Consider the following 22,361-nt stretch of genomic DNA (forward strand, 5'->3'; position numbering starts at 1 on the left):
TCTGGAGTAGAGCGGACAGACATTTACACAGAGAGACAGATCAGTCAGAGACAGACAGAGGCAGTGAGAGGGACAGAAGATGCTCTTCCTAGCCCTTCTCCTGGGCATCATGGTCTGCTGCACAGCCCAAGGTAAGCACATGAATCAAATGCTACCCTAGTAATACTGTAAGTAGTTGAAAATCAGCTCCTATGGCTGCGTATTTTGTCTTTTGACCAATCAGATCAGATCGTTTGGCAATAACTGGGCAAAATATCAGAATTGGGCTGCCTGCATAAAGAATTGGGCTGCCTTTCTTAACCAACGAGACCTAATTTAAAATCATATGGTTCTGTTAATATTCACTAAAATGTGTAATAAATGTGTCATGAGTTATTTTGATTTATAAAAATATTCATTTTATTGTATTTTTCACAGATAAATTGTCATCACATAATTCAAAAAAAGTCGTCCGAAAGTGTATATTTCATATAAAATGTTTCTGTAGTTTCTAATGAATTTATTTATTATTATATTTGACATATTCTACAATATAGATACACTATATTTAGTCTTAATTAAGAGTTTATGACAAAACATAAAAATGTAACCATGGGTGTAACAAAATTTTTACTCAAATTGATAGTGACTTTGAGGTGTTCTGCGTTAGTGAAGACGATTACAGTGAGAACAGGTGTTTAGTTAGCTTTGTAGGTTCTGACATCTGAGAGCAGGGGGGTGGGTAGAGGTAACGGGACCTGTCCAGTTCCTGGTGACCCCCCACTCACTTCCCCACATCCTCATAAAAAGCAGAAGTAAGAGTGAGAATGGGAAACAGGCCCCCAAAGACCTCGATCCGTCTAAGCAGGTCCCCAGCCCAATGTGTTTCCTGGAACTAGACGCTATGTGGGGTTTCGTTTCAAACATTTCCACACACACAAAGACACACGTCAAACCAACTCAGGCACACTCTCATTTCCCCTTTCTCCCCCCCCCCCAAAAAAACTGAAAAGAATATGAAACAAATAAGAAATATGCCAAATAATTCTCTCTGTTGACATTGGACCACACCGAGAAATGACATTTTCCTTGAATCATTCCTTTTTTCTATGGATAATTTCTAAGGCACACCACTGAAGTAACTCATCATTCATCATTATGAGACAATTCTATCATGTCAGTAACAGCAAATTACATAACTTTGGTACTCAAGTGTTGGCATCATTCCTGGCAGAGGAGAAATTCAAGAAGATGCGCTTCACTGACTTAAAGTAAGGGGATTGTTTGATGCCCATTTGAGTATTTTACACAAAAAAAAGTGAAATACTATGTTGTACAGTAAAAAAATAAAAAATAATTATTGCAGGTTTGTTGCCATGAATTAAAATGGGATGTCTTCACTCACCACAAAATCTCTTTGTTTTCACTGTTGGGGTTGTCGTGTCTTTAGTGTCTTTACTATCATTAAATTGAAGACTTATAGTTTTTATCAAATATTCTTCTCCGGAATGTAAACATTGTTCGGACCTCAAGTTCTGTGAGGTGGAAGAAATTCCTTTGTTCTCTATGAAACTTCACTCTCTCTCTATACTATGTGGCCATGAGGAGATACTCAGGAATTTACAACATCTCTCTGACCACAGCAGCCTAGTAGAAGGAGGAAAGGGGGAGGCAGGGAGAGGGGGATGGTGCTTGCTGTACCCAAAGAGAGCAACGTCATGACAGGGGTTACCCTGTGGGCCGGGTGTGTTACCCTGTGGGTCGGGTGTGGGGCTACACCATTGCCATTGCCATGATTACTATATATATGTGATAACCTTTGTATGCTAGCAAGGCGCAATGATGGTGCAATTACTGGGTAATGGAAATGCATTGCTTTAATCTCAGGATGAGAACTGCCTGCCCGTGCTGATAGTCACACAGCCTCAAGGCTGAAATAGCCTATAGTAGAGTGAGAAGCCACAATCTAGACATGTTTTTCTCATCTTAGATACTTTGTATCTAATCCAATGCAACAATTTTATTTTATTTTACCTTTATTTACCTAGGCAAGTCAGTTAAGAACAAATTCTTATTTTCAATGACGGCCTAGGAACCGTGGGTCAACTACCTGTTCAGAGGCAGAACGACAGATTTGTACCTTGTCAGCTCGGGGGTTTGAACTTGCAACCTTCCAGTTACTAGTCCAACGCTCTAACCACTAGGCTACCCTGCCACCCCAATGTTAAGGTATGATTGACGGTAGGTTGTCCACACCCACTAAAGTGTTGTCTCCTGTTTCGCCACACAGATCTTTACTATGGACTACTGACGTATGCTGTATGTGAATCTCTGTCTGCAGTTGTATTTTATTACTAAAGAGTTTTATACCAAGGTTCCTGTGTCTGTGTCATCTATCTGGAAGACTAATTGTTGAAGGAAACTTACATCACCCCATGCAAAGAACCACCCAACATCACTCTCTTTCAGGTAACGAAGAAGCCCCTGCTATAATGAACAAATTGGCATGACTATGGGGGCCCCTAAATCAGCTATCCTCCCTGCCAACCCAGAGTCCAGTCAGGCTCCCCCAGTGGTAGCCCCTCCATCCCTCTGCTGTGGCGTGGACGAGCTGAAACAGTTACTCTCCCAACTAACCCACGACCAGCGAAGAGGTTGATAGCTGGAGAGGAGAGGTGGTCAAGGTGCAGTCTCAACTGGTCCAGGAGCACCAAGTGGTGTCCAGCGGCTAAGGGGAGGTCATCAAGCTGCTGAAGGCTATGCAGGACCAGGGAGCACAGCACCTGAGTGAGCTGTGGAACCTGGCTACACACCAGAGTCTCCTGGTGGAGAACCACCAGGCCCTGCTGCTGCTACCCACCTCCAGGACCTGGCCAAGAAACCCAAAGCTGACCCTGCCGCTCCCAGACAATGAGATGCTCAGATCTTAACCTGCATGAGACAGGTTGTCCAATCAGGATCAATATTAAAGCTTTATAACAAACTAAGCAGCTCAATACAGTTTTAGATTGTGGGCGTCAACCTGCTACTAAACCAAGCTTGGTCAATAAGGCATATAATTATAATAATTATTATTATACAGTCAATTTGCTTGTGATAGATTTACAGTCCAAGCCCTGTCTACGCTGGGGGAGGGGGATCTACTACGCTATCTGGCATTGTTTTAAGAAGGTCATACCATGGATCAGTTTTCTATTTGATTTGACATTTTAACACCCATTGAAGTATATATACAGTGGGGCAAAATAGTATTTAGTCAGCCACCAATTGTGCAAGTTCTCCCACTTAAAAATATGAGAGAGGCCTGTAATTTTCATCATAAACACCGCTCTAGCTCTGTCAAGTGTGACACCGGCTGATGCACATCGACTCAAGGTTAACAATTAGGTGATAAACCAATCACAGTCTGATACTCAAATAATGTGAATATAAGTCAAGGTTACTCTCCTATCCCAGGTTCTCTGATATTATGAGTGAGATATCTCACATATGGGATTCACCTGAATCTCATAATATCTCTTTCGATATCTCACATGTGGGATATGACCAAGTCCGTATGGCAAACATGCTCTTCAGAAGCCAGGTCGTCTCAACGTGCCAACCCTCAGAGGCCCTGACACAGGACGGTAATGCACCAAAGAAGGCGCAGTGACGTCTAGCCAGTAGAACCTCAACAAAAGTATGAGGAGATGATGCCCAACAAGCCACATTGCAAATCTCCTGTAAGGAGACACTCTTGAACGGTGCCCAACAAGCCCTCAGACCTTTCGGAGGCTGTAACTGCTTGCCATTATAGGCCAATATAATAGCTTCCACAATCCAATGTGATAACCGTTGACAAGAGAGGGGCCTCCCCTTGCAGGGCCCAGGACACAAAGAGTTGACTCCTCTTGCGCAATGCTCTTGTTCTATCAAGAATATGTGCAATGCGTGTAAGGGAGGTAGAAAGCCACACGAGCCAAGGCGAAACAATTCTAATTGTCACTGACCGTAGGCATAAAGGCAGCGTTAGGCAACAAGAAAACCTTGTAAAACCCCGTGGCAAACTGTAGGCATGAACGGTGAACTAAAAGCACATGCAGCTCACTCACTCGCTTTGTGGCCATAAAGGGCAAACTGTAGGCATGGCTTTGTGGCCATAAAGGGCAAACTGTAGGCATGGCTTTGTGGCCATAAAGGGCAAACTGTAGGCATGGCTTTGTGGCCATAAAGGGCAAACTGTAGGCATGGCTTTGTGGCCATAAAGGGCAAACTGTAGGCATGGCTTTGTGGCCATAAAGGGCAAACTGTAGGCATGGCTTTGTGGCCATAAAGGGCAAACTGTAGGCATGGCTTTGTGGCCATAAAGGCTAGCAGTAAAGCGGCCTTGAAGAGGAGAGAACTCTCAATGCTTTCCAGAGGCTCAAAAGGCTGCTGTGAAATACCCTCAAGCACAATAGACAGATCCCAAGCCGCGGCTCAAGGCTTGGAAACGGGACTGAATGAAACAACAAGGGATGTTATCCCACCGTGTTACTGTCAAAGGACTATATGACAGGACGAAAGAGCGGCCAGATAGACCTTAACCATTAAATACATATACAGTCAGGTCCATAAGGATTTGGACAGTGACACAATTTGCATCAATTTGCAACGCCACAACAATGGATTTGAAAGGAAAGAATCAAGATGCGCTTTAAGTGTAAACGTTCATCTCTAATTTAAGGGTTTGGCCAAAATTATTGTATGAACCGTGTAGGAATAACAACCATTTATATACATTTTCAACAAAAGTGCTTTTGCGCAAAAAAGCACAATCGTTGCACCAATGTACAGCCAAATACATTTAAACTCAGTTTTTCACAATTCCTGACATTTAATCCTAGTAACAAGATTCCCTGTCTTAGGTTAGTTAGGATCACCACTTTATTTTAAGAATGTGAAATGTCAGAATAATAGTGGAGAGAATGATTTATTTCAGATATTATTTCTTTCATCACATTCCAGTGGGTCAGAAGTTTACATACACTCAATTAGTATTTGGTAGCATTGCCTTTAATTTGTTTAACTTGGGTCAAACGTTTCAGGTAGCCTTCCACAAGCTTCTCACAACAAGTTGGGTGAATTTTGGCCCATTCCTCCTGAAAGAGCTGGTGTAACTGAGTCAGGTTTGTAGGCCTCCTTGCACGCGCTTTTTCAGTTCTGCCCACACAGTTTCTATTGGGTTGAGGTCAGGCCTTTACTGCAGTCTTCAGTTCCTGCTTGTACTTGGGGTGTTTTGCCTTCAGTTTTGCCTTCAACAAGTGAAATGCATACTCAATTGGATTCTGGTCAGGTGATTGACTTGGCCATTGCAGAACATTCCACTTTTTTGCCTTAAAAACGTATTGGGTTGCATTATGCTTTGGGTCATCGTCCATCTGCACTGTGAAGCGCCGTCCAATGAGATCTGAAGCATTTAGCTGAATCTGTGCAGATAATAATAGCCCTAAACTCTTCAGAATTCACCCCGCTGCTTTTGTCAGCTGTCACATCATCAATAAATACAAGGGAACCAGTTCCATTGGCAGCCGTACATGCGCACGCCATACCACTACCTCTACCATGCTTCACAGATGAGGTGGTATACTTCGGATCATGAGCAGTTCCTTCCCTTCTCCATACTCTTCTCTTCCCATCATTCTAGTACAAGTTGATCTTTGTCTCATCTGTCCATAGGATGTTGTTCCAGAACTGTACAGGCTTTTTAAAATATGTTTTTTTTGGCTAACTCAAATCTGGTCTTTCTGTTTTTGAGGCTTAACAATGATTTACTTCTTGTGGTAAACCGTTTTGTATTTTCTCTGGTTGAAGTCTCCTCTTGATTGTTGACTTTGACACAGATACACCTCCCTCCTGGAGGGCGTTCTTGATCTGGCCAACTGTCGTGAAGGGGTTTTTTCTTCACCAGGGAAAGAATTCTTCTGTCATCCACCACAGTTTTTTTCTGTGTACTTCCATGCCTTTTGGTGTTCCTGAGCTCACCAGTGCGTTCTTTCTTTTTAAGAGCGTACCAAATAGTTGATTTGGCCAAAACGAATGTTTTAGCTATCGCTCTGACAGGTTTGTTTAGATTTTTCAGCTTAATGATGGGCTTGCTTCATTGGCAGTGACAGCTCTTTGGACCTCATATTGAGGGTCAACAGCAACAGATTCCAAATGCAAATGCCACACTTGAAATAAACTCTTGACCTTGTAAATGAACTAATGAGGGAATAACACACACCTGGCAATGGAACAGCTGAGGAGCGAATAGTCCAATTACTTTTGGTCCCTTCAAAAAGGGGGTGACCACATATAAAAAGTGCTGTAATTGCCACACCGTTCACCCATTTTAGATGTAAATACCCTCAAATTAAAGCTGAAAGTCTTGGTAGTTCCAAACTTCTTCCATTTAAGAATTATGGAGGCCACTGTGTTCTTGGGAACCTTCAATGCTGCAGACATGTTTTGGTACCCTTCCACCACATCTGTGCCTCGACACAATCCTGTCTCAGAGCTCTACGGACAATTTGTTTGACATTATGGCTTGGTTTTTGCTCTGACATGCACTGTCAACTGTGGGACCTTATATAGACAGGTGTGTGCCTTTCCAAATCATGTCCAATAAATCAAATGTACCACCTCACGGATGATCAATGGAAACAGGATGCACCTGAGCTCAATGTCGAGTCTCCAAGCAAAGGGTCTGAATACTTTGATAAATAAGGTATTTCTGTTTTTTATTTTTAATACATTTGCAAAAATGTCTAAAAACCTGTTTTTGCTTCTTCATTATGGGGTATTGTGTGTAGATAGATAAGGGAAATTATTAATGTAACAAAATGTGGAAAAAGTTTAAGGGGTCTGAATACTTTCCCGAATGCACTGTACTGTCGGTATTGGAGTTACAAATGTGTTAATTCAAATATGAAGTATATCATTACAGTAGACCAGTGGTTCCCAAACTTTTTATAGTCCCGTTCCCCTTCATACACTCAACCTCCAGCTGTATCCCCTCTAGCACCAGGGTTAGCGCACTTTCAAATGTTGTTTTTTTTGCCATCATTGTTAGCCTGCCACACACACACACACTATACAATACATGTATTAAACATAAGAATGAATGTGAGTTCTTGTCACTTCCCACGAGCAAAGTTGTGACAAAGAGCTCTTATAGGACAAGGGCACAAATAATAATATAATAATAATCAATCATTTTGCTCTTTGTTAGCCATCTTACATATAAAACCTTATTTGTTCATCGAAAATGGTGAATAACTCACCACAGGTTAATGAGAAGGGTGTGCTTGAAAGGATGCACAGAACTCTGCAATGTTGGGTTGTATTGGAGAGTCTCAGTTTTAAATCATTTTCCACACACAGTCTGTGCCTGTATTTAGTTTTCATGGTAGTGAGGGCCAAGAATCCACTCTTACGTAGGTATGTGGTTGCAAAGGGCATCAGTGTCTTAACAGTGCGATTTGCCAAGGCAAGAATCTCTGAGCACAGCCCTATCCAGAAATCTGGCAGTGGCTTCTGATTAAAACCGAATTAGAATTAAAACCGCTTGTTGCAATTTCGATGAGGGTCTCTTGTTCAGATATCGGTAAGTGGACTGGAGGCAGGGCATGAAAGGGATAACGAATCAAGTTGTTTGTGTCATCCATATCGGGAAAGTACCTGCGTAATTGCGTGCCCAGCTCACTCAGGTGCTTCGCTATATCACATTTGACATTGTCCATAAGCTTGAGTTCATTTGCACACTAAAAATCATACAATGATGGAAAGACCTGTGTGTTGTCCTTGTTAATGCAGACAGAAAAGAGCTCCAACTTCTTAATCATAGCCTCAATTTTGTCCCGCACATTGAATATAGTTAGGGAGTGTCCCTGTAATCCTAGATTTAGATCATTCAGGTGAGAAAAAACATCACCCAGACAGGCCAGTCGTGTGAGAAACTTGTAATCATGCAAGCGGTCAGACAAGTAAAAATGGTCAGTAAAGAAAACTTTAAGCTCGTCTCTTAATTTTAAAAAACGTGTCAATACGTTGCCCCTTGATAACCATTACATGGTCGCTGCCCATATTATTGCATAATGCAGAAAACTCACAAGAGTTCAGGGGCCTTGCTTTAACAAAGTTAACCATTTTCACTGTATTGCCCAAAACGTCTTTCAAGCCGTCAGGCATTCCCTTGGCAACAAGAGCCTCTCAGTGGATGCTGCAGTGTACCCAAGTGGCGAAGGGAGCAACGACTTGCACATGCGTTACCACTCCACTATGTCTCCCTGTCATGGCTTATGCACCATCAGTACAGATACCAACACATCTTGACTACTAAAGTCCATTTGATGTCATAAAGCTGTCCAGTACTTAAAAAATATCCTCTCCTGTTGTCCTGGTTTCCAGAAGAGGATGTCCTCCTTAATAGGGCAGTTGTACAACTAAAATGTGTTTTCAACACATTCAACTGAAATGTGTTTTCCGCATTTAACACAAACCCCTCTGAATCAGAGAGGTGCGGGGGGCTGCCATAATCGACATCCACGTCTTCGGTGCCCGGAGAACAGTGGGTTAACTGCCTTGCTCGGGGCCAGAACGACAGATTTTTACCTTATCAGCTCGTGGATTCAATCCAGCAACCTTTCGGTTACTGGCCCAACGCTCTAACCACTAGGCTACCTCGCGGACATATATCAGGAGCTGTGCCAGGCCCGACACATCTGTTGGCTCATCCAGCTGTAGCGCATATCATTCACTGGCTTGTATGTGAAGCAGTAATTGTTTCAAAACATCTCCTTTCATGTCAGTGATGCATTGTGAAACAGTGTTTTTTGATGAAGATATTGTCTGTATAGTTTTTTGGCCTTTACCCCCCAGCAGTGTCCCAGCCATATCCGCGGCAGCAGGAAGAATGAGGTCCTCCACAATAGTATGGTGCTTGCCTGTCCAAGCCACTCGGTAGCTCACCATATAAGATGCTTCTAGCCCCTTCTTATTAATGGTATCTGTTGCTTTTATACATGTCTTACTACTCGAAAGTCGTCTTTATTCTCGCTCAAGAAACTCCCGTGGCTTATTTTTCAAATGGTCATGTTTCGTTTCTAAATGTCTGCGCAAGAGTGAAGTTTCCCACAAGAGAGTAACGGTTAATGTGATTGGATGTTCATTATTTGACTAGGCTACCTGTATTTGAAATGTTGTTGTTATTTCGCTACTAGATACTAGATACTAGATAGTTTCATTTGATTTTTGGCAGTGAAACGTGGCTAGTCAGGCGAGAGAAAAAAATGTGGATCACGGCCTCCCGGGTGGTGCAGTGGTCTAAGGCACTGCATCGCAGTGCTAGCTGTGCCACCAGAGACTCTGGGTTCGAGCCCAGGCTCTGTCGCAGTCGGCCGCGACCGGGAGGCCCATGGGGCAACGCACAGCGCTGCGGCAGGCCCGGGTGCAGTGCGCACTGACCAGGTCACTAGGTGCACGGTGTCTCCTCCGACACATTGGTGCTGCTGGCTTCCGGGTTGGATGTGCGCTGTGTTAAGAAGCAGTGCGGCTTGGTTGGGTTGTGTTTCGGAGGACGCATGGCTTTCGACATTCGTCTCTCCCGAGCCCGTAAGGGACTTGTAGTGATGAGACAAGATAGTAACTACTAACAATTGGATACCACAAAATTGGGGAGAAAAACAGGGTAAAACATTTTTGGGGGGCGTACCCCCGACGGCATTGTACGTACCCCAGTTTGGGAATAGCTGTGTAAGACTATGTCTGCATTCCATGAAACAGGAGATTGCTAGATTTGTTTATGTGTGTTATTAATTCCTGGTTCTGTCTTTGGTTTGTTGACAGAGCAGAGCCCTCCAGTGATCAAGCTGAACTCGGTGGTGCTGAGGGAGGCTGTGTGGACTATCCCTGTTGGAACCTCATCTTTCACATTGACCTGTGAGGGGTACAGCACAGTCGCCTGGTCAACCACAGCATTCAAACTCATGAGGAAAACTAGACTGGGGAGTGTGATTACCACCAGGCGCCTTACAGTAGACTACACTGGAACATACAAGTGCATGTATGAGAACCAACCAGACCTCATCTCAGAGGTCCACATCTATGTGAAAGGTACGTGTATAAGTATTGTCATATTCATTGCTCAACCTGAAGACTCACATGCACCAAATATCACATGTTATGTTCCCTATAGATCCCCATAACATCTTGGTGACCCCTCGAACCCTGGGAGATGTGAAGGAGGGCAGTGATGTTCTCCTCTGTCAGCTGACAAACCCCATAGCCACCGACCTATCCGTCCGTATGGCCAACGGAGACCCGACACCCCCCGACATGAACTACACTGTCAACCCAAAGAGAGGAATCCTCATCCGATACCTTCTGACCAGCCACAGCGCAGACTACGTCTGCAGTGCAAAGATCAATGGGGTCACGAAAGTCTCCAAAGTTGTCCCCATCTTCGTCATTCAAAGTGAGATGAGGTTGATGTCTTGTGCATTTTGTGTTTGTTGGACATTGAGGTTATTTGCCCCAAAGCATTTCAACACATCTAAACACTTCTCTACGTCTGTTCCAGGCTTGCGTTTGCCACCATCTGTTCTAATTGAGGTAAATGGGTATGTTCGTATTGTTGGAGAGCAGCTCCTGATCCCCTGCATTACCAGCAACCCTAACCACTTCTACAACGTGACGTGGAAACACTCCTCCCTCAAAGTCAGTTAAACAGTAGCCTATTGTCAATTTCTGTCATTAAACCATAGATGTTTTCCCTACCTCGGTGTGCTTTTAACCTGTATGATACCGTATATTTCTGAAGATCTGAACTGATATGTTGGTTTTGTTTTTATAGGTATTGGACTTTTCACATAAAATGATACAAGAGGACCAGAGTAATCAAGTGCACATCACCAGTAGTGTGACTATTCCAGCTGTGGCCATGTCTCACACAGGAAACTTCACCTGTACAGCCATGAATGAGGCTGGGTTCAACAGCTCCACCACCTACCTGCAGGTTGTAGGTAAGCATTAGGGAGTGTTGATCTAGCGTCTAATATGTTTCACTACACAGACACATACAGTAGTTATGTAAGCCTGCAAGATAGGGATGGTAGTACGAGGCTCGTGTTGATTTCCACAAACACCAAACACGGAAACCTGTTTTAAAAGTGAAACTCAGCTCAGCATCCTCAAAAGGAAATTGGGGTGTGACAATCTCCATTTTCAGTTTAGTTCAAGTTCGTGGTCACAATAACGTTCACTCTATTTTCCCTCTCACCTCATCAGATAAGCCTTACATGAGGCTCATACCCCGCCGGTCACCAGACCTCTACTTAAATGGCTCCTTAGTTGAAGTGAACGAAGGAGAAAACCTTGAGATAAACATTCAGATCGAGGCGTATCCCCAAATCAAGGAGCAGTGGTGGGACATCCCCATGTCTCACAATCACAACATCTCCACTCATGACGACACATGGGCCGTCCGATTCAATAACAGGTCATTGTTTTCCCATCTAGTTTCACTGGACATGATTTGTCTGATTCTGAATGTTTGTATCGAATCATTTATAAAGTAAGTACAGAATCTATTTATTGAAACTGCTGAAACCGACTGATACGGTCACCCTGTAGGTACGAGAGCAGCTTGCTGCTACAGAGAGTGAGGTCTGAGGAGAGAGGCCAGTACACCCTCCACGCCAGGAGCACATGCCTCAATGGCTCCATCACCTTCAATGTCCAAGTCTACCGTAAGTGATCTCACTCCAGCGTGATCGGTCACATCAACATTCAAACTGGCAGGAAAATATGGACCGCAATTGTGACCCGATCTGAGAATGTGACGCCGACTTAAAAAGCGTGATGATGCCGTTTGTCCTCTCTGACTGAGTAGAGAAACCCAGTGCCATGGTGAGACTGAAGAATGTTACCACCCTGACCTGCACCGCCTCTGGGTACCCAGCTCCCACAATCCTCTGGTACCAGTGCCCAGGAATACAAAACACGTAGGTGTAAACACTGCTGATGTAAAAAGAAAAGGGCTGTATAAAATACATTTGATTGATGGATTGTAGATTCTCTAACTGGATTGCAATCGAACAAGATCTTTCCAAGGCTGTTTTGACTCTTCTGTGCTCATCCTGATGTTCCTCTGTTGTCAGGTGTGATGGTGATAATGCCACCGTGGAGGTGCAGCCTCTTCTCACCAGCACCATGGAGGTGCAGAGTGAGCTGACCCTCAGTCCCTCAAGTATGGAGGTCACAGTGGAGTGTGTGACCTTTAACCTGGTTGGTAAAGAGCGGGACATCTTCGTATTGCGTAAGACAACCTTTGCAGATATACAATATACTGTACAAAGAAAGGTTTTGTGAGGTTCTCACATGGCGCTGGTTCTATCACATCATGACTAGTATTAAAACAGCTACAGGTAGATTTATATCTAATATCACTTTTCAGTACTGAATAATGTCATGAGCTGACTTCAGGGGCATGTTGTTTATTACGTCTTAGGTGTCCCTGCTGCGACTTTACAAACATTTGTAACGCCCAAGCTGTTCACACCCACTTTCATTGGAGCCACCAGCACAGCAACCCTTCTGTTCCTTCTGCTTGTCATCGTCCTGTACAAATACAAGCAGGTGAGCTGCATTTACTGGCCCATTCACTGGCAATCAATGCCCAAAGACATGTGCAGTTAGACCATTACACAACATATGTTTTCTCCCATAGAAACCAAAATATGAAGTCCGGTGGAAGATCATTGAGGCCAATGATGGGAATAACTACACCTTTATTGACCCTACACAACTTCCTTATAACAAGAAGTGGGAGTTCCCGCGTGACAAGCTGAGGCTTGGTGTGTTTTATTGCAGTTTTGGGGGGTAAAAAACAGAGACCAGTACACTAAACAGTAATAACTGACTGAATACTGTGTGTTCCAGGCCAGATTCTGGGAGCAGGGGCTTTTGGGAAAGTAGTGGAGGCCACTGCCTATGGTCTGGGAACAGATGACAACATGACCACGCGCGTGGCTGTAAAGATGCTCAAGCGTGAGTTAGCCTCCTCATACTGTGTGTAAAATCTTTCCTTTAGCGTTGCATTTACATTACAGGAGGAAGACAAAGTTTTTGTACAAAAGATAACTGTTATTGGATACTTGCTGTTATTTGATACTTGCACCCATCGTAGAAGTAGCACTACCTCCGTACATGTAATAATGAAAAAATGACTTCTCCTCCTCAGCAAGCGCCCACTCCGAAGAGAGAGAAGCTCTGATGTCAGAGCTGAAGATCCTCAGTCACCTGGGATCTCACGACAACATTGTTAACCTGTTAGGGGCGTGTACTCAAGGAGGTGCGACAAACTCTTTTCTGTACTTGCATTTCCATACAACAAGGTCAACACGACTTGGCGAGTGTCATTGTTAACCAAATCGATCATCCCATTTATTGTGTTTTCGACCACAGGCCCAATGCTGATGATCACGGAGTACTGCAGCTATGGCGACCTGCTGAACTTCTTGCATAGCAAGGCCAAGCTGTTCCTGTACTCTATCCCGAGCGGACCAGGGTCTCCAGAGGATCCACGGGTTCCAGAGAACCGTGATCACTACAAGAACACATGTGCACAGGAGTCCCGTGTAAGGAGGTAGGCTGTAATGATCACTAACACGCCTCTCTCGTCTCAACTCACTCTTCTTTTTCCAATCTCCCAGCAGACACATGGTTCCTGTTTAGGTGAAAGCACACCAGAACGAGAAACAGATGTGAGACAAAGTTTCAGTCTCCACAAATGGTTTATGTAATGTGTATTCCACTCGTCAGTGACCTCATGTGCTCCGATTTTATTCACTGCTCTCTGTGGTGCCGTATCACAATCCCCATTCTAACAAGACATGCATGCCTCTTCACACGTGTCAAGGTCTTTATGCTTTCATTGAAACCACACATTATAATGCCTACACAGAATATATGTACAGTGCAGACCGTAGTGTAACCATGTCATGTAAGCAGGCTCAGTAACATGAGGACACAATGGGTATAATTAAAGGGTATGGTTACTCTGCAAGCTTAGCATTCCATCACAAACATCATCTGCACATGCATACTCTTCTTCTACATATCACTACATCATCTCCGTAGGGATGTGCAGTTCGCAAAACGATTCGTTCTTTTTGAACGACTCTTTTTACTGACCCGAGAGTCATGATCTCGTTCATTTTAGTCGTTTGACCTGCTAGTGCTGGCCGCAATGAGTCCTACTGCAGGATTGATACACACTCCTCCAGCTCAGTGGCTCCAGAGACCTGCTCCGACCACCAACTGCCTGTCATTATGCTCGCGGAAAAATAGATAATGAGCATAGAGAATTTAAAAAAATACATGTTTAGAACTCATGATAGATCGCATGGTGCAAGAATGACTACAATTCATGTATTATTGAATTCTATAATGGACACAGCTTTGTAGAACCAGAACATACACGCCCTCTCCTCAAAAAGATTTCAACTCAGGAATTAATTGTTTGGGGGTCTGCGGTTCACAAACGATTGTGCTTATCACCCTCACAGCATTGCTGTGCCTTGGTTTCTCAAACGATTGCCTTGCCTGGTTTACCAACTACTTTTCTGATAGAGTTCAGTGTGTCAAATCGGAGGGCCTGTTGTCAGTCTCTATGGGGGTGCCACAGGGTTCAATTCTCTTGCCGACTCTCTTCTCTGTATACATTAATGATGTCGCTCTTGCTGCTGGTGATTCTCTGATCCATCTCTACGCAGACGACACCATTCTGTGTACATCTGGCCCCTCTTTGGACACTGTGTTAACTAACCTCCAGACGAGTTTCAATGCCATACAACTCTCCTTCCGTGGCCTCCGACTGCTCTTAAATGCAAGTAAAACTAAATGCATGCTATTCAATCGATCACTGCCCGCACCTGCTTGCCCGTCCAGCATCACTAATCTGGACAGCTCTGACTTAGAATAGGTGGACAACTACAAATACCTTGGTGTCTGGTTAGACTGTAAACTCTCCTTCCAGACTCACATTAAGCATCTCCAATCCAAAATTAAATCTAGAATCGGCTTCCTATATCGCAACAAAGCATCCTTCATTCATGCTGCCAAACATACCCTCATAAAACTGACCATCCTACCGATCCTCGACTTTGGTGATGTCATCTATAAAATAGCCTCCAACACTCTACTCAACAAATTGGATGCAGTCTATCACAGTGCCATCCGTTTTGTCACCAAAGCCCCATACACTGCCCACCACTGAGACCTGTACGCTCTCGTTGGTTGGCCCTTGCTTCATAATCGTCACCAAATCCACTGGCTACAGGCTATCGACAAGTCTCTGCTAGGTAAAGCCCTGCCTTATCTCAGCTCACTGGTCACCATAGCAGCACCCACTCGTAGCACGCGCTCCAGCAGCTATATCTCACTGGTCACCCCCAAAGCCATTACCTCCTTTGGTCGTCTTTCCTTCCAGTTCTCTGCTGCCAATGACTGGAACGAACTGCAAAAATCTTTGAAGCTGGAGACTCATAATCTCCCTCACTAGCTTTAAGCACCAGCTGTCAGAGCAGCTCACAGATCACTGCACATAACCCATCTGTAAACAGCCCATCTATCTACCTACCTCATCCCCATACTGTATTTATTTATTTATCTTGCTCCTTTGCACCCCAGTATCTCTCCTTGCACATTCATCTTCTGCACATCTACCATTCCAGTGTTTAATTGCTATATTGTAATTACTTCGCCACCATGGCCTATTTATTGCCTTAACTCCCTTATCTTACCTCATTTGCACTCACTTTTTGTTTTCTTTTGTTCTACTGTATTATTGACCGTATGTCTTGTTTATCCCATGTGTAACTCTGTGTTGTTGTATTGTGTCAAATTACTAAGCTTTATCTTGGCCAGGTCGCAGTTGCAAATGAGAACTTGTTCTCAACTAGCCTACCTGGTTAAATAAAGGTGAAATAAAAATGTTTTTTTTAAAATCTGTTCTGTAATTCTGCCGCACAAAACAGAACAAACCTCTCAGTCCTCTGTGTGTCTGCAGTGACAGTGGGATCTCCTGCTCCAGCTCAGACAACTTCCTGGACATGCATCCAGCGCAGAGACCGAAACACTGTCCTATGGGTAATTAGCATCCTTTTACTCATCACAGTAGCATAGAGAGGTTTGTGGAGTGGAACGTCTTAAGGTTGCAATGCTACTGGTCATTTACAAAAGTTACCAGCATTTTCAGTACATTTTGTAATTAACAGGTAATCTATTGCAAATTTGGTCATTTATACCTAAATAACTTTTAAACATGTAATCATATAAAATATATTTTCTTAATCTTTATATCTGACCATATTGTCCATGAGTTTCTAGTTGATAGACCATATGGTTCAAGACAAAATAGTTTAATTTTATTGTTGGGACTGTAGTAAGGTTCTATCTGCGCAAAGCATAGTTCTGAGAAATTGAGCATCAAAAATGTTTACAACCCAGATCTCAGAACTGTTTTGTAGTGAAATCCTCTTTCATAACCAATTCAGGTCTTCACCTTAAAGTACAGAGTATCAAAATACTGAGACGTGGGGGGGGTTACAATCGCAGATACAGTGCCTTGCGAAAGTATTCGGCCCCCTTGAACTTTGCGACCTTTTGCCACATTTCAGGCTTCAAACATAAAGATATAAAACTGTATTTTTTTGTGAAGAATCAACAACAAGCGGGACACAATCATGAAGTGGAACGACATTTATTGGATATTTCAAACTTTTTTAACAAATCAAAAACTGAAAAATTGGACGTGCAAAATTATTCAGCCCCTTTACTTTCAGTGCAGCAAACTCTCTCCAGAGGTTCAGTGAGGATCTCTGAATGATCCAATGTTGACCTAAATGACTAATGATGATAAATACAATCAAGTCTCCGTATAAATGCACCTGCACTGTGATAGTCTCAGAGGTCCGTTAAAAGCGCAGAGAGCATCATGAAGAACAAGGAACACACCAGGCAGGCCCGAGATACTGTTGTGAAGAAGTTTAAAGCCGGATTTGGATACAAAAAGATTTCCCAAACTTTAAACATCCCAAGGAGCACTGTGCAAGCGATAATATTGAAATGGAAGGAGTATCAGACCACTGCAAATCTAACAAGACCAGGCCGTCCCTCTAAACTTTCAGCTCATACAAGGAGAAGACTGATCAGAGATGCAGCCAAGAGGCCCATGATCACTCTGGATGAACTGCAGAGATCTACAGCTGAGGTGGGAGACTCTGTCCATAGGACAACAATCAGTCGTATATTGCACAAATCTGGCCTTTATGGAAGAGTGGCAAGGAGAAAACCATTTCTTAAAGATATCCAGAAAAAGTGTTGTTTAAAGTTTGCCACAAGCCACCTGGGAGACACAGCAAACATGTGGAAGAAGGTGCTCTGGTCAGATGAAACCAAAATTGAACTTTTTGGCAACAATGCAAAATGTTATGTTTGGCGTAAAAGCAACACAGCTCATCACCCTGAACACCCTATCCCCACTGTCAAACATGGTGGTGGCAGCATCATGGTTTGGGCCTGCTTTTCTTCAGCAGGGACAGGGAAGATGGTTAAAATTGATGGGAAGATGGATGGAGCCAAATACAGGACCATTCTGGAAGAAAACCTGATGGAGTCTGCAAAAGACCTGAGACTGGGACGGAGATTTGTCTTCCAACAAGACAATGATCCAAAACATAAAGCAAAATCTACAATGGAATGGTTCAAAAATAAACATATCCAGGTGTTAGAATGGCCAAGTCAAAGTCCAGACCTGAATCCAATCGAGAATCTGTGGAAAGAACTGAAAACTGCTGTTCACAAATGCTCTCCATCCAACCTCACTGAGCTCGAGCTGTTTTGCAAGGAGGAATAGGAAAAAATGTCAGTCTCTCGATGTGCAAAACTTATAGAGACATACCCCAAGCGACTTACAGCTGTAATCGCAGCAAAAGGTGGCGCTACAAAGTATTAACTTAAGGGGGCTGAATAATTTTGCCCGCCCAATTTTTCAGTTTTTGATTTGTTAAAGTTTGAAATATCCAATAAATGTCGTTCCACTTCATGATTGTGTCCCATTTGTTGTTGATTCTTCACAAAAAAAATACAGTTTTATATCTTTGTTTGAAGCCTGAAATGTGGCAAAAGGTCGCAAAGTTCAAGGTGGGCGAATACTTTCGCAAGGCACTGTTGAACCATATGGCTGAACCCAGATTGACATTTCAGAACAATAAGGTCCAATTTGATACAGAATGTTACAATTCTTTCAATTCCAATAGAACATAACAAAAGAGTGGGAGATGTTGTCGAGAAACACTGGCATGTTTAATCATGTTATCGACATGATTAAATGTCCATGTGGGCTGTTACGTCGGTCAAAACTCTCGTTCTCTCAAACAAAAAATTACTGAACATAAAAGTTCAATCAGGAGAAACCACAGGGACTATCCAGTCGCAGTACATTTTAATGACCTAAAACATGACATTTCCACCTTTTAGATTATTTTGAGGCATAGAGAAAGTTAAGATGTCAGACAGGGGAGGTGATATAAATAATACTCTCAGCAAATGAGAATGTTTTGAGATTTTCACCCACCAGACATTATTTGCTCAAGGTCTTAATGACGAAAAATCGATTTATATGTTATGTTGTGAATGTGAACATAAATGAATCCCCCCGTTTCAGATTGCTCTGATGTTTTGCTTGCGCTGTACCCATTGATTTATGAAAACTTGCATGGTAGGTCGATGTCCTCATTGTGGTTTTACAGGCGTGTTTAATATGTTTTATGTACACACTGTAATAGAATATTTGTGAAATGCAGATTGTTATATTTGGTAGCACTTACTTGTTTTCCCTCGACTCCAACCCCATTCGATGCATGGAACGGATGTGGGTGGGGCTAGGTCTACATAAGGGTGCAATTATTGTTTTTTAATTCACAAAAGCTCTGACGAAGGCCTTGAGGCCGATGCGTAAACTTACTAAACAGCAGTGATACTATCAAGAGCAGTGATACTATCAAGAGCAGTGATACTATCAAGAGCAGTGATACTATCAAGAGCAGTGTGCGGGTTTCTTATTTTTTTCACAATAGAAAATTACAGACATTTAATAAATAAATAAAGATAATACCCTTGGCCTCTCGGGTGACGCAGTGGTTAAGGTGTGCCATCAGAGACTCTGGCTTTGCGCCCAGGCACTGTCGTAACCGTCCGCGACCGGGAGGTCCGTGGGGCGACGCACAATTGGCCTAGCGTCGTCCAGGTTAGGGAGGGCTTGGTTGGTAGGGATGTTCTTGTCTCATCGCGCACCAGCGACTCCTGTAGCGGGATGGGCGCAGTGCGCGCTAGCCAAGGTTGCCAGGTACACAGTGTTTCCTCCGGCACATTGGTGCTGCTGGCTTCCGGGTTGGATGTGCGCTGTGTTAAGAAAGAGTGCGGCTGGTTGGGTTGTGTATCGGAGAACGCATGACTTTCAACCTTCGTCTCTCCCGAGCCCGTACGGGAGTTGTAGCGATGAGACAAGATAGTAGCTACTACAACAATTGGATACCACGAAATTGGGTAGAAAAAGGGGTAAAAAAATTAATTAAAAAAAGATAATACCCTTACGTCTTTCTAAACACATCAAATATACTGTGACTTCTGAAAGTATTCAGATCCCTTGGCCTGTTCCACATTTTGTTAGGTTACAGCCTTATTCTAAAGTTGATTAAATTAGTTTTTTTCCTCATCAATCTACAAACAATACCCCATAATGAAAAAGCAAAAAAAAAAAATTTGTGTGCTAATTTATATGAACAAAAACGTAAATATTACATTTACATAAGTATTCAGACCCTTTAGTGCTTTGTTGAAGCACCTTTGGCAGCGATTACAGCCTCGAGTCTTTTTGGGTGTGAGGCTACAAGCTTGGCACACCTGTATTTGGGGAGTTTATCCTATTCTTGCCTGCAGATCCTCTCAAGCTTTGTCAGGTTGAATGGGGAGCGTCTCTCTAGAGATGTTTGATCGGGTTCAAGTCAGGGCTCTGGCTGGGCCACTCAAGAACATTCAGAGACTTGTCCTGAAGCCACTCCTGCGTTGTCTTGGCTGTTTGCTTAGGGTTATTGTCCTGTTGGAAGGAGCAGGTGTTTATCAAGGATCTCTGTGTACTTTACTCCATTCATATTTGCCTCGATCCTGACTAGTCTCCCAGTCCCTGCCACTGAAAAACATCCCCACATCATGATTCTGCCACCATCATGCTTCACCGTAGGGATGGTGCTAGATTTCCTCCAGCCGTAATGCTTGGCATTCAGGCCAAAGAGTTCAATCTTGGTTTCATCAGACCAGAGAATCTTGTTTCTCATGGTCTGAGACTTTAGGTGTCTTTTGGCAAACTCCAAGTGGGCTGTCGTGTGCATTTTACTGAGGAGTGGCTTCCGTCTGGCCACTCTATTATTAAGGTCTGATTGGTGGAGTGCTGCAGAGATGGTTGTCCTTCTGGAAGGTTCTCGCATCTTCACAGAGGAATTCTAGAGCTCTATCAGAGTGAGTATTGGGTTCTTGGTCACTTCCCTGACAAACGCCCTTCTCCCGATTGCTCAGTTTGGCCGGGCAGCCAGCTCTAGGAAGAGTCTCAGTGGTTCTAAACTTCTTCAATTTAAGAATGATGGAAGCCACTGTGTTCTTGGGGACCTTCAATGCTGCAGACATTTTTTAGCAACCCTTTCCCAGATCTGCACCTTGACACAATCTTGTCTCGGAGCTCTACAGACTATTTCTTCGACCTCATTGCTTGGTTTTTACTCTGTCATGCACTGTCAACTGTGGGACCTTTATATAGACAGGTGTGTGCCTTTCCAAATCATGTCCAATCAATTGAATTTACCACAGGTGGACTCAATCAAGTTGTAGAAACATCTCAAGGATGATCAATGGAAACAGGGTGCACCTTAATTTCGAGTCATAGCGAACAGTCTGAATACTTATGTAAATAAGGTATCTGTTTTTTATTTTGAATACGTTTGCAAACCTAAAAAAACTGTTTTCGCTTTGTCATGATGGGGTATTGTGTGTAGACTGATGGAGTTTTTTATTTAATCCATTTTAGAAAAAAGCTGTAAAGTAACTAAATGTGGAAAAAGCCGATACTTCCCGAAGGCACTGTATTTATTAATGTTCATCACACATTTGTTAAAGCAATAGTTCACTAAATTGACAAATACTCTATATCCTATGGAAAACTAGCAACATTGCTAAAGTTTAGCCCTGGGTGATATATTTCTCTGGTCTCTGACACCCGAAATCAGTAAACTATTTGCTAGTTATCAATAAACTGTAGTACATTTTTTATTTTAGTGAAATACCCCTTCCTTGGAGGTTTTCATATTGCTATAGAACAAGTCAACAAAATAGCGATGCCTCTCCAATGGGCCTTAAACAAGCTGTAAAGCCGCTGCATTTATTTATTTTTACCACAAAGACCATTCTTCTGAAAAAGTGGTGAAAAAATTCTAAGTACTTGCAAAAGCAGACCAGAACTTATGACACGAATAATGAAGGTTCTGTCTGCAAAATGTGTGGTTGGAGATAATTAGTATTTTTCAAGTCCCAGATCTCAGAACTGTTTTGTCTTCTTCTCTCATGACTCAATAAGTACATCACCTTACATACAATTATTTTTTTATTTACAACCCAGCATTGTGTGATTGGATTGCAGCTAGAACCTTATAGAACCAAGTTCAAAGGTGTTGGCACAGACATAACTTTTTTTGTTCATTGTAAATTGACTTTTTAACAAATCTGACATCTCAGATGTGAAGGACCACCTGTCACGCCCTGACCATAGAGAGCCCTTGTTTCTCTATGGTGTAGTAGGTCAGGGCGTGACTAGGGGGTATTCTAGTTTATATTTTCTATGTTGGTGTTTTGTATGATTCCCAATTAGAGGCAGCTGGTAATCGTTGTCTCTAATTGGGGATCATATTTAAGTAGCTATTTTTCCCACCTGTGTTTGTGGGATATTATATTTTGTGTTTGTGCATGTGCACCACGTAGTCACGTTCCGTTGTTCGTTTATTTGATTGATTGTTCTTGGCTTAAGTTTCACTTTGGAATAAATATGTGGTACTCAATATCCGCTGCGCCTTGGTCCCGTTCTTACGACAGCCGTGACACCGCCTTAAGAACAGCTTTATGTGAACAACCCATTCTTGACCAAAATGTCAGATAGATCCTTATACTCCCAAGGTCTCGATTAACAAATAACTATGCAACACTTCCAATGATTTACATTTCTCACAACTGACACCAGTTTGGCACCAAAACATTTACAACAAAGACCTATTGGCATT

General features: G+C 43.0%; 1 protein-coding gene across 3 annotated transcripts in view; it reads left to right on the forward strand.

The window, feature by feature from the left end:
* LOC118390547 (macrophage colony-stimulating factor 1 receptor 1-like) overlaps positions 1-22,361 on the forward strand; it is a 27,784-nt gene continuing 5,423 nt past the window's right edge. For 2 of the 3 annotated variants that reach the window (XR_008060638.1, XM_035781221.2), the window contains exons 1-15: positions 1-131; positions 9,826-10,092; positions 10,175-10,453; positions 10,559-10,695; positions 10,832-11,000; positions 11,266-11,476; positions 11,611-11,726; positions 11,870-11,981; positions 12,138-12,295; positions 12,488-12,615; positions 12,707-12,833; positions 12,919-13,026; positions 13,220-13,330; positions 13,444-13,624; positions 16,049-16,128. Coding sequence is in view for 2 of the 3 variants with exons in the window: in XM_035781221.2 (XP_035637114.1) it covers positions 80-131; positions 9,826-10,092; positions 10,175-10,453; positions 10,559-10,695; positions 10,832-11,000; positions 11,266-11,476; positions 11,611-11,726; positions 11,870-11,981; positions 12,138-12,295; positions 12,488-12,615; positions 12,707-12,833; positions 12,919-13,026; positions 13,220-13,330; positions 13,444-13,624; positions 16,049-16,128 (2,236 nt within the window). In the remaining variant the exon portion in view is untranslated. The remainder of the gene's footprint in view (positions 132-9,825; positions 10,093-10,174; positions 10,454-10,558; positions 10,696-10,831; positions 11,001-11,265; positions 11,477-11,610; positions 11,727-11,869; positions 11,982-12,137; positions 12,296-12,487; positions 12,616-12,706; positions 12,834-12,918; positions 13,027-13,219; positions 13,331-13,443; positions 13,625-16,048; positions 16,129-22,361) is intronic. The other variant, XM_035781222.2, reaches the window with a different exon arrangement.

The sequence above is a fragment of the Oncorhynchus keta genome, chromosome 11, assembly GCF_023373465.1.
Source record: "Oncorhynchus keta strain PuntledgeMale-10-30-2019 chromosome 11, Oket_V2, whole genome shotgun sequence".
In the NCBI taxonomy this organism is placed as follows: Eukaryota; Metazoa; Chordata; class Actinopteri; order Salmoniformes; family Salmonidae; genus Oncorhynchus; species Oncorhynchus keta.